At 38.1% G+C, this 13,013-nt stretch overlaps 1 protein-coding gene across 5 annotated transcripts in view; it reads right to left on the bottom strand.

Moving 5' to 3' along the window:
• The window catches only part of ESP (separase), a 45,563-nt gene that overhangs the window by 25,853 nt on the left and 6,697 nt on the right, over positions 1-13,013 (bottom strand). For 3 of the 5 annotated variants that reach the window (XM_020661528.2, XM_020661522.2, XM_020661523.2), the window contains exons 2-7: positions 11,466-11,643; positions 11,251-11,358; positions 2,048-2,182; positions 1,306-1,823; positions 1,030-1,138; positions 815-940 (exon numbers count right to left, since the gene is read on the bottom strand). In XM_020661528.2, the coding sequence (XP_020517187.2) occupies positions 815-940; positions 1,030-1,138; positions 1,306-1,823; positions 2,048-2,182; positions 11,251-11,358; positions 11,466-11,643 (1,174 nt within the window). Of the gene's footprint in view, positions 1-814; positions 941-1,029; positions 1,139-1,305; positions 1,824-2,047; positions 2,183-11,250; positions 11,373-11,465; positions 11,644-13,013 lie in introns of those variants that run through there. The other 2 variants (XM_020661527.2, XM_020661524.2) reach the window with 2 other exon arrangements.

Below are 13,013 nucleotides of genomic sequence, written 5' to 3'. Positions count from 1 at the left end.
GGGTGCATATGTGTGCATTTTGTGTGCCTATGTGCGTAACTACATGTCATACTAAAAACCAGTTGCACAGGTTCATCATAGAAAAAAATTAAAATCAGGAAGCTATGCACTTAACATTTCAAAGTGCTAATGTACTTCTCTTGGTTTTCCTTTTGGTAGCAAATGTGGGATTTACACTTTCAAAGTTAGCGCGGCGACCTCAAGCCGTCACCAAAACAAATGATAAGCCAAAGCCCATGTTCCTAATGTATATTTCTACATTATTTATGTTAATCTACTGTTTTCAGAACTACAAACGGATTGTCCTTACATGACGATCATGCAAAGTATGAAAAACCAGCGTTTTCTAATAACTCCAATCCATGAATTAAACTTAATAGATGAACAAAATAAAAGGTGAAGCATATAAATAGGTTAGCCTGTAAACACAGGAATGTAGACATCTCATTAAAAAGTTCACCAGCACAATACAGTGAAGAGTACAAAAAAAAACAACAGATCGAAATTCAGAACCAATCCTCCTATATATTCCCATTCAAGAAACAATCCTAGATAAAACCAAATCAAATATTTTATTGTGGATAAATACCAAATCAAAACCTTCACCTTAACGCAAATCTTTCATGAATGTTGCTAAAAAATATGAAGACAAGATAACAATGTAAGCATACATGTACATGTGTACAAAAACAACCTTGCAAAGTTGCAATAATAAACATAACAAAATAGTTAAGGCATTAACACTGTCATATGGTAAGGAAATAGGCAATATCCTGACATTTGACCAGAAAAGGGTTTAAGGAAAGGCTGGTACCTTTTTCATCTGCTTCATATTATACAATGAAACAACAATATTGTACAAGGAGGAAATGAGAAATTTGAGATCTTGGGGCCGGACCCAACCTCTCGACAGTATATGGTCAATGCAGTCAACATGTCTCTGAAATATCCACGTTTCGCATATATAATGAGTGTCATAAGGCATTAATTCCACATCAGAATAATACCTAGAATACAACTAAAAACTACCTGGGGACTCTCAAGAGTCATCAGAGAAAGCTTCAGATAGGCAACTATTACAAGAAGAAAAGTAGGCAGGCTCTTATGCAGCTTCTCCATATCCTGTTCAAGCAAATGACTGCACCAAATGTGTAAACGATTCAGTTCCATTGGCTCTTCCCAAACATTCTACTCAAAGAAGGCATGAGAGACTGGTAGAAGCAAGGTCAATGGCAGAGAAAGTAATTTGAAAAACAAATAAAATTCAGAAGAAATAAACAGCTGAACTCTGATTCTAATTATCACCTGGATCCAATAGAAAACCCAACACAGAATAGATGGAGTGCGTAGAGAACAACATCTATGCTAACATAGCAGGGCATTCCTTTATTTTCCAATGGGAGACATTCCCATTCGACACGAACAAATTCCACAAAAGGCTTGCACAAGGACTCCAGGGCATTCAAGAAGGACAATGAGGAAATTTCACCATGCAGATGTGTGCAAGATCTATCACCATCAGACCTAAGGCCCAGAGAACCACATGAAAAACTGGTTTGCCCTCCCTCAAGGTTAGGAAATGTTTTTTCCCATGTTTCATCCCTCTGAATAAAACTAACCAATTCAAGTACAAAAACAGGCAAGAGCTCCAGTGTCACTGAACCAGGCAAGTACCCCAGTGTTTCTTCACCATCTAGTGGTATGCCAGCTCTAATCTTTCTCGTTTCAGAAACTAAACCACTCTTTCTAGCCAGCACATCACGATCTAGAAAATATAGGCCAGCACCATAAATACTAAGCACTGCATAAGTATGACGTGATACCTGAGAAAGGAGTTATGATTTAGAATTCTAGTCATATTTGGAAATAAATGACATTCCATTACACATAATGGCACGTACACACACGGATATCACATCAAAAAATTGCAGGTGTTTGAAGCTAGGGTCTTTTGTTTGTATGTATTACATACAATATTTATTAGAAGATTCTATTTACATGAATGGAGCAATTGAGAGAGTTTAGTACAAACAGTTGAAACTTGTACCTGAATGCTCTTATTTGCAACTTCAATTAGAAGTTTCACAGCACCTTTTTGGATATCACTACTTGCATTTTGGCAGTTTCCAACAAAATAATTTACAAATTGAAGTATATCATCTGCATGGCAACTCACATGTAGCTGTCAAAACAATACAAGAATGTTAAATGATTTGAACTGCAGCACGAGGAGAGGTCGTCAACATAAATTTTAAGGAGTGAGATTTAACCATTCATGGTGGCAATTTATAACCAAGGGACTGAGACCTCATTTCCACTCATCCAACCACCACTCCGAAACATGCTTAATGTGGCATTGCAAACCGTAAGCAAGTGCACTCAGTGATTATATGCAATGTGTATCACTTAATATTGCACTTGTAGCATGCATTGACCTTGCAGAAAACTCATGGGAAGCGGTATTACTTGAATTGAATAACGATTTCCAAAGGCTCAATTTCTGATTACAGATGTCACCATGTAGGGATTGAGGAGGCTCTCTGATAGAAAGTCCAGCAAGCAAAAGAAGATATAATCGATAATAAAGCTTTCACAGAGAGGAACAGTCAACAAGGGCTATATTGACCATTAGTGATTATCAGGTTTTCATCATAATGTTATATTGGTCGCTGCATTTGTTAATTCTTTCATGTTCATCTAGAATAAAACAAGGATAATAATGTCACACTTTGTATAACCAATTTACAAAATGTATTGTAAATTTACATACATATTATCGAACTGTATGCAGCAAAGCTCTGGAATTCAATCCCCAGTCTCCTCTACTTATTAATTCCCTTCATGACTATTCCTCTATTAATTGTGGAAATTGCAATATTCTATGAGAGCCAATCTCAAATAAGGAGAGTGAAAAAAAAGACGCAGGAATACAATTAGAAAAAAAAAAAAACAGAGACAAAGAAGATAGACATCCAGCCCACTTGCAAGTTTTATAAAGATGTGCATCCATATACCATTAGAAAAAAGTAATGAATTTTTAATATCTTGAAAAGTTTACTATCTTATTATATGTTGAAGGTATCAGGGATCTCAAAGTAGGGAGCTTGCAGACATCAACAATCACCCACTCCTCACCCGGAACAGCTCCCATCTTGAACACTATGATTCCTATTTGTCATTATCAAAAATATATCAGTTAGGGGTGTTAAACAGGTTTGGGCCCGAGTACATTTGACTTTGACCCAACCTGGGTCGGCTCCAGGCCCGGATCCATACCGAAAGGGGTTCAAGTAGGGGTTGACCTGACCATGTAGATATCCATGTAATGTTCAATTATATACTATTTTTTTTTCTTTTGTTTTGACAAGGTTACATAGGAATGGAACTTGAGATGTAGTGCTATAAAAACCCAATTGCTACCGCTTTGACCCAAGCCCGATTCCTTATATACTATTTAAATATTGTAAAATAGAGAGATTAAATTTTAATTTTTTATGTAGACCATGACTAGGTCGGTCCAATTGACCTAGACCGGACCCAAGTCCTGGTCAGGTCCCAGTCTAACAAGGACCCAGTCAGGTCAGGGTTGACCTGTCCCAAACAGACCCATTTACACCTTAATTCAATATTTATGTATTATAGAACAAACAATGTAACCACTCTGCCAAGTAAATAGAACAAGATTTTGCATGGAATAAAAACTAATTGGAGTGCTCCAAAAGAAAAATACTATACTAACATGTCAAACCACCTTTATGGACTCATAATATGGACATAAACAATGACTTTAAAAAGAACAACTCTACATAGTTCATCCATAAACCCATATACTTACCATGCCTTAGCCTTGGAGAAAGGAGGGACATGGTGCTCTCCAGTAATCTCCCTAAGAAGATGAAACACTAATTTAAAAGAAAAAACATGTAGAGGATGAGGAGGTCCTCCTATTTATAAAGCTCAAGGGCCCTATAGTGCCCCATTTAGATTAGGATTTGGCACTATCCAAAATATTTAGATAATCTATGAGGTAAGAGAGAGAAACAATCTGAGTTATCCACCTCTAAGATGACCATTATGATCTAGAGTGAATATTTAGGAACTTTGTCCCCTGAGATTTGACCGATATCCACTTCTAATCAATCTTGACTTTCAACCAGGCAAAACTAATCTTCGACAATTATTTAGAATTCATTTTCCCCCACAAAGCGATAATAAGGAATTTAAAATACTACTAAATTTGGGCAAAGATATTCTAGATCCCACAAAAACTCACAAAAGATTTTCTAAAGAGATATTTCCAACGAATAGTATATTTTTCAAAATTAAAAAAATAACCACCAAGGTTTCCTTCCACCATGATATCTCTCTCTTGGAAACATAACTAGTCAAGTCACCACATATGGATTTGTTGCGATTATAGTCATTGAAGCACGGGACGTGGGGATCACCTCTTTCATGTCGGCAGTTCTTGTTTGGAGACGAATCAACAGGATACGTGAATTGAGGAACAAGGTTCACACTGTCTGCTACCATACATTGCACCGAAGAAGCAGTCGTTCGTCTGGCACTCCGAGCAGTTCCGTACACTCCATTGAAGAAGCAGAGCCCAATTTACAAAGGCACTACTACTGAAGAACTTGTATCCGGTGAGTGGAAAATCGATCTTCCTATCTGCCTCAAGGTTGGATGAGAAGGCAAAGATAGCAAGGGCAGGGTAGGTAAGGTTAGGCGGGAAGTTAATGACCTATATTGATCAATCAAAACCGTGGTCTCAAATCGTGATGTTCAATCAAGTTGTTTGATCAATCATCAACATGAACAAAAATTAGGGGCCTCACCCTATGTGGGGTGTGTGGGTCGCACATCCCATGCCACGTGCACCCCACACGTGTGGGGCTAGGCTCTTAGTCCCCCTACACGTGGGTCCCACCCAATAAAACACTATTTTCTAAAATACCCCCTTTTAGAAAAATCACAGACCCTTTTGGGATTTTTTATGCCATTTAGAATCATTCTAAAATTCTCAAAAATATTCAAAAATCACAAAAACATATATTTAGTTGAAAACAATATTTCTAGAGTTCTAAAAACACTTAATAACACAGAAACACCTTTAGAAGTGGATTGTTACCATATAGGTCAAAAACAAGTGACTATCAAGGCACTCCACCCATATCAAGATTCACGATCCACAGTTGTCTTCTCAAACCAACCTAATGAGACCCACGACCCACAGTCTAGTGCAAGGGCTCATGATTGGCCTGTTAAAACTGATCAATAAGTAGTGAAAACATAGTCCTAGTATGTGGATTACAGGTTCCCCCCCTTAAGAGCAAGTCAAAATGCACATATCACTATAGTACAAGGGGCTCTCTCTCATACACACATGTCCCTCTATATAGGAATGCTTCCCAAAATGCCATTGTCAATTTCATATGCCTTGCATAAGTTTTGTTGAGTATTTAGCCATTGCTTTCACAAGCCTACATCCCCTCACAAGAGACCACATAGCTCTCCTGGCCTACAAACAACCCTAAGCATCTCTCCAACCTCAAGAAAGAATAACTCTCTATAAACTGGCAACGGAAGTGCCACATGCCCAAGGGTAAGGGTTTTGGACATGACCTAGGCCATAGACCGCCAAACTCTACGTCAGTCAGCCATAGTACACTCTCCCACCTAAGTGTAGAATCCACTATGATTTATTATACTTACATGCACTCAAGGCTTTTAAAGGCCAGAAACCCCAAGTATCCAATCTAGAATGCAATATAAGAACAAAATGAAGAGATTATCCCACCAATCTGAAAAGGAGTGGAATGACTTGCAGTCCATCTCACCTCTCCATCTCTTAACATTTCATTTTTACATGGTATCGAATCAACGATCAAGGAATATCTCAGCATAATCAAGGATACCCATAATTCTTCCTTTTCTTCACTCCTATCTACTTTTGCTTCTTCTTCAAAACCCTAACTGATCTTCTTCCTATATATTTAATTCCATCTAAACCCTAACTTGAAGACCCTAATAGATATTCTCCATCTTCTTCAAAACCCTAACCGATATGCTCATCTTCTTTCTAAAACCCAAGTTTCAAAAAGGCGGAGGCCCGGACACAAAGCCAGGCGGCTTGTGTCACTAAAGGAAGTAGTGTTTCAAAAAACACTTAGCGGCACCTAGGCAGCCGTGGGGGTCCAAGACGCCCAGAACCTGGGCGGCCAGTAGAAAGGAAAATTGTTTTAGTCCATAATCCAAGATAGCACATCAATTTCTTCTAAAAAACCCTCTAATAAACTTCTAAAACCTTCAAAACTAAATTTAATAGCAATTGGTGATGTTTAAATCAATTTCTCATAACTTTGAGAAACCCTTCGGTCTCATAGAAATCACAAATAAATAATTTTTGGGGGGTTTTCTCGCTCTAAAATAGGCTCTAAAATCCACAATTTTCCTCCTTTTTATTAAAAAAAAGACCCAAAAATTCCCTTCAACGAGGAGCATTTTCGCCCCTTGGCACAACACAGGCCATAAGCGGGCCTCTCAAGGCTGGGAGTTGGGCACCCGCCTAGGCTTGGGCTAGGCGGTCAAGCTCTTTGAGCCGCTTAGGCACTAGGTGGTCCGCCTTTTAAAGCACTGAAAGGAAGGGGTTGCGGTGGAGGCTATATGCTTTGTGTGTATGTGTTGTGTGAATGTGTGTGTGTTTAGTGTGCGTGTGTGTATGCATGCGCATGTATGTGTGTGCGTGAGGTTTCGTATGAAATTCTTAAAGATCATTCTCTTTTTTTCTTTTTCTTTTTCTCTTTTGTATCTGTATTTGTGAGAGAGAGAGAGAGATCTCAAACACTAGGAGGATATGTCGAGAGAGAATGAGAGAGAGGGAGTATGTGAGAAAGAGGACCTTGCATCAAACACTTGGAGGCCGTCTTCTTCTTTTTCTTCTTCCAACATTGAAAAAGGGAGCATATAGGTCAATGCGTATCTTTTTGTGTATATGTGTGTGAGAGAGGTCGCTCATCAAACACTTGGAGTCCATCTTCTGCTTCTTCTTCTCAAATGTAGAGAGAGCACATGTACCCGAGAGAGAGATAGAGAGAGTCCATCCTTCCTTCCTTTTTTTTTTTTGAAGGGATGCCTGCCTTGAGCCCGCCTAGGCTCCTGCCTTGGGCATGCACGCCTAGAAGCCTTGGCAGTTTCTCGACCATATCGCCTAGGTGACAAGGCAGCCGAAGCTAAAACCTAACCTGAAAAGCCTAATCCTCTCCTATAAACCCAAATTTCATCTCCTTTCCTCTTCTTCTCAGAGCTAATTCCGCCTCTTTTCTCCTTCCTCTTAAATCTGAATAGCTCTACATCTAATTCTTTTCACTTAATATTCCTCTAATTTCTCCACATAAACTCTAACTTCATCTTTGTCTTAAACTAACGGATTAAATTCTTTTATACCTAATCTCTCTCATCTTTCCTTGATTTCTAGTATCAAAAAGAAAGGCTCCATTGTTTCTCCAAAATCAGTTTCTTCGAAAAAGAAGATAACCAAAATCAATTACTCAAAAAGGAGCCCTAAAATTCAAAAAAACAAAAAGAACCCCATTCAATGGTTCAACCCTTGCACTCTTCATTTCTTCCCCAACTTGTTTATAAAAGATTAATTTCCTTGCATTGAAGCGTCAATCTTGCCCTTCATTCCAGTGTTGGCCTTAGGAGTCACTTGGATGGATTTGATCCTATGCCGATTAAGAAAAAAAAGACGAAAACAATAAAAATGGGAGTTTGTGATATGGTTTCAAATGAAAATACTACATACAGCACTTGGATAAAGCAAAATCAATCAATGGTCACATGCCTTATGTCCATGTTGTCTCAAGAAGTGCTGTGTGCGATTATGGATGACTTAGTGTGATAGAATTGCAGAATTGTCTACACAAGACTTATTCCAAAGACTCAAAAGCCTGGTATCCGCAATTTAGAAGGGAATTTCAAAACTTGAAAAGGAAATCATCTATTATCAAGGAGTATCTGCACAAGTACAAAGACCATCACTGATAAACTTGCTAACTATTGGACAAACCAGTTTCTGAGAATGATTAGGTACAAGTACAACAAATTCTTGTTAGCCTAATCTCTAAGTACCATGTGTTTATTGTATCATTGAATCATGTTCTCTTCTTCTCACAATCATGGGAGAGGACGAAAATTTTGATAATGAAGAGGACGAGATCGGAATAATGACTTTTGGAGGAAGAGGTATGGTCATCGACTCAGCTTGCAAAGAATGCCAATATCATATGTCAGTTATGCAAGCAAGGAGGACATGGTGCTATCAACTGCTGGTTCATCTTTAATGTTGGAAATTCAGGATGGTGAAGTATGAGTTTTAGACCTCATCAATATCGCTAATAATGTGACTAAAGTTTCCAAACCTGTATGAAGCTCACTCTACAAATGTTTTGGCTTTTTAAGCACAGCCAATCATGTTTTTCGGTATGTTGATAAGTTTCCAAAATTAATTCCATATCATGGGAAAGCAAAATCTGGAGAGGGAATGATCCACACCATCTAACATGTAAAAAGTGGATCAGTGTCCTCTTCTCCTGATTCTTTAGTTCTTTCCAACACTTCTCTTATTCCACAAATAAAGAGAAACCTTGTTTTTGTGTCACACTAATTGGTTATGCAAATTCCTAAAACATTTTACACCCTGTTTTGTGTATGTGAAGGATCTTCTCATGCAGAAGATGTACATAAAGGGGAACAATGTGGGAATCTATATCTTATCAAAGAAGTCAAGAGTTGAAGAAGTTACTCTTGCGTGTCTCTAAAGTTGATGTGTTGAATCAAGCAATGCTGGGTTTATGGCACTGTCGTTTAGCCCACTGCAATTTGTCATTTCTTATGAGTCTTGCTGTAAAGGGCCAATTTCCCCAATTTCCCTCCCTTTCTTTTCCAATTAGTTCATTGGACAAGTCAGTTGTCCTAGTTGTTGAGTTTGTAATAGTGGGGGTGAATTTACTTCCAATGAATTCATGAAGTTCCTTTGTGGTCATGGAGTAAGTCACCGGAAATTTTTCCCCGATACACTGGAACAAAACGGTGCAGCTGAAAGAGAACATTTGGTACATTGGGGACACTGCACTTTCTATGATGCACATACGAGGAGCCCCTCTTGAGTTATGGAGTGAGGCCTTTCATACTGTTATACATATTATAAATCGGCTACCGTCTACAGTTCTCGATGGAAAGTCCCCTTATTTCATGTTGTATGGAAGGAATCCAGACTATGCAATGCTAAGGACCTTTGGGTGTATGTGGTACGAGCATATTTATAAGAGCCTACTGAACAAACTTTCTCCAAAGGCTGAAGTTTGTCAACTTGTTGGATACACCGATGAGTATAACGGTTATCAGTATAATAATCAAAGCAATTCACGAATTATTATCTCATGAGGTGCAAGATGAAGGTTCATTTAGTGCGGAAGATGGACAGGTCAAGAATGGGTTGCTAGCCTCTGAAGGTGCAGATGAAATTCCAGGAATCTAATATCGGCGAGCTGGAAATGCCTACTGAGAGTAGCACAGCAAGGTATACTGGCCTTGGTTGAACATGGAACTACTCCAAGGATGTCATCAGAAATGTACCAAATGAGAAGTTCCAGTCAAAACCCATTGACTATTTCAAACGTTAACAGTCAACGGTCACTTACAGCAGAAGTCTGAACCATAATAATAAGCCATTGCAAACTTATAAAAGACAGCACATACCTGCACCTGCTGAAATATTGGACTGCCTTCAATGAACGAAAGGACACATTTGGAGGTTCAAAGTGACCAAATACAAGGTCGCGATAACAACTTGCAAGAGGTGAAAGAAGACAACCCATGTTAATTGGAGAATATGTAACAGGTAATTAGCAAGTGTCGACCTCCAATTCAAATGATCAAGATATCCCAGTCAGAAGATCTAGTCAAATCAGAACCCAGTTGAAAACGGAATTAGTTGTGAAGCATTCACCCTTCAACATTAAGTCTTTATGACAAATACAAAATATGCTTGCTTGAGAGGCAAGAAATTACTACTTAGAAGCTATGAAATATGAATGAAGAGATATGGGCTCTTCATGAGTGCCATACATGGGAGATAGTGGGTTGACCAATAAATATGTGGTTGGTTCCAAATGGGTGTTTAAAGTAAAGCACAAGGCAGATGGAACGATTGAAAGGTTCAAAGCTCATCTTGTAGAAAAAGGATATGCATAGGAGCATGGATTAGACCAAAAAAGACAAATCAGTCAAGTAGTCAAAATGGGGATGATTAGACTCATTCTCTGTTGCTGTTACAAATGATTGCCCATTACATTGACTAGATATGGAAAATGCATTTCTCCCTATGACTTGAAGGAAGAAGCATAGATGAAGCAGCCACCTGGCTATGGTGAGGGAGATTCACAATTGAAGGTGTAAAGGCTAAAATGCGCAATATATGGACATGTTTACTTCCACAGATAAGGTTGCAGCCTTATAAACGGCACCTAAAAACAAAACATATAGAAACCGAAAAATGTTTTGTTTGAAAAAAACCAAAGGACAAGAAACTGAAGCTAAGTTTGTTGGAACCAAAAATCTGATTGTCGATATCCTTATTAAGGCATTGACGAAGATCAGGCATTGGTTTCTTGTGGCCAAGTCATCCATGGTTCAAACCAGTGTACAACATAAGGGGAGCTCTTAGGAAGTGAAATCTAGGAGCAGCATTGGGGTATAGTTGTAAAATTGATGTGCAGGAGCAGTGTGGGGGCAATGCTGAATTTTATAATAAGAAGGAAATGTAGATGTAATATATTATCTTTATAAAGAGTATTAATGCAATATCACACCTTAAAGATGTAGTATATAAACCATAAAGTGAAACAAATAGATTACCACACCAATCTGAAAAGGTCTGGAATCAATCTCTCTCTCTCTCTCTCTCTCTCTCTCTCTCTCTCTCTCTCTCTCTCTCTCTCTCTCTCTCTCTCTCTCTCTCTCTCTCTCTCTCTCTCTCTCTCTCTCTCTCTCTCTCTCTCTCTCTCTCTCTCTCTCTCTCTCTCTCTCTCTCTCTCTCTCTCTCTCTCTCAATGAGAGCTCCCTCATATTGCAATAGCTCAAAAAGGATGCACTCAAAAACTTACCAAATAATTAAAATATAAGGTCAAATTCTCATAACAGTACATTGTAAGCAATAAATTAGGTCGAATTTAACAAAAATCTTACCTTGCAATTGCAGATCAAGGATTCCAATGTGCAACTTAAAATATCAAGGAAAAGGGAAGGCTTGCTTGTCCATTTTGAACCAAATGAGGCCATTAATCCAGTTGCAATCTGCACAATGAGCACTTTAGGGGAAAAATCAATTCAATTCAGATTCTCCAATAAAAAGGGAACTTCGTTAGCACTCAAACTCAACAAAAAAATGTCATCAAGTATACCTTTGGAAACAGATCATTCATAGGAGATTGTTGATATTCAGCCAATATGAGTTTGCTGAAGCAATCGACCAAATCCCCTTCAAAGTTTGTATTTTCTTTGACAATGAATAAGGTGCATTTGTAGAGAGCATGCAAGAGTGCGCCATGAAGCTTTTCCATATTGGCAAATGTTAGGACTCTAGGTTATTGCAAGCAGAACATATTAGCAATTTGGGTTGTTGTAGATGATTACATTGTGTTCACAACATGCATGAAACTTACAGGATGCACAAAGCTCGTCTACATCCAAAGATGGAAATCTCTCCAAAAGACAGCCAAACAAATACATTTAATTCCCGACCCTAGTGCAGCAGCTTTTTGCAAGAAATTGATCTTAAAAGAGATACTAAGATTAAGAAAGGAGTTTTTAAATGGAATAAAAACAATCACCAAAGTTAGATGCAACACCCTGTCTAGGAGTTAACACTAATGTGAATATCTCCTTAAGGAAAAGAGCATGTGAGACCAACCATTACTAGGTTTGTCACGTCAAATTTAACTTTGAATTGTACTATTATGAAGCAAGCTAGTTTGGAAAAAGATGCTTAGTGCAACAATGTTATAAAAAGCACCCACATCACGTACCTAAGTGACACCTTGAGGCAGGGCAGGAGCCTAAGCGCCTGAGCCAGTAGCCTCGTGCCTTAGCCGAGGAGCCCATCTCATGCTGTCCTTGAGGGCAATAATCACCATCGACTCGCAATCAAAATGGTTCGTTCCAACCATTTTAGAGGGCGCAAATGGGGCATTCTAACCCCCACTCTGCTCCTAGATGCTTCCTCAGCATTTTGCAAGTCAAAAATCCAAACTTCAAATTGTGAAATTTTTAAAGAACTATGAGAAATCATTTCCCATCCAACTTTTCTTTAGTTGATTCAATGTGAAGTATCAAGAGAGGTTACACATAGATCTTGGGTGATTGTAAAATTTAATATTCATTCAGAGCGTTGAGGATAAGAGATCGGGCAATAAAGGCTAGTCATTTTTGTTAAATCTCCCTGTATTTGAAGTCTTTCAATGTCTTTTTCATGCTCTTGTAGGAGTTGGGATCCAAATTGGAAACAATGATATTGCCCAGATAAAATTATGGAAATAATTTTTAAATTAATTGTATGGAATTTTACTTTTCCGATTTGTAATACTCAATTGATTATACATGTACTTTATATAATATACATAATTTGTCAGTTTGTTGCATATACTATGGATTTACATGTAACTATATACAATATATACAGGGAAAAGTACAGTGTCCAGATGAAATTTTGCAGGTGTATGCCACCTCTAGGCCACCTAAAAGATGTAGCAAATAATTTGTGGAAAATAAATTGACCAAAAATACTCCTAAATGTTCAAGGGGTATGTTCATCAATTTATTTTTTTGCAAATTAACATTTATATTTTTTTTCCGTGGGCCTGATTGTGAAGTGTGGATGCCCAAAAATCGAAGTTAATTCAATTTGTATAAAAAAAATTGAAGAGTAAATTGTTATGTGCAATTGTGTGGAT

The sequence above is a fragment of the Amborella trichopoda genome, chromosome 9, assembly GCF_054954075.1.
Source record: "Amborella trichopoda isolate Santa Cruz 75 chromosome 9, AtrichopodaSantaCruz75HAP2 v2.0, whole genome shotgun sequence".
In the NCBI taxonomy this organism is placed as follows: Eukaryota; Viridiplantae; Streptophyta; class Magnoliopsida; order Amborellales; family Amborellaceae; genus Amborella; species Amborella trichopoda.
The sequence above is the reverse complement of the archived record's forward strand: the minus strand, read 5'-3'. Positions and strand labels throughout refer to the sequence as shown.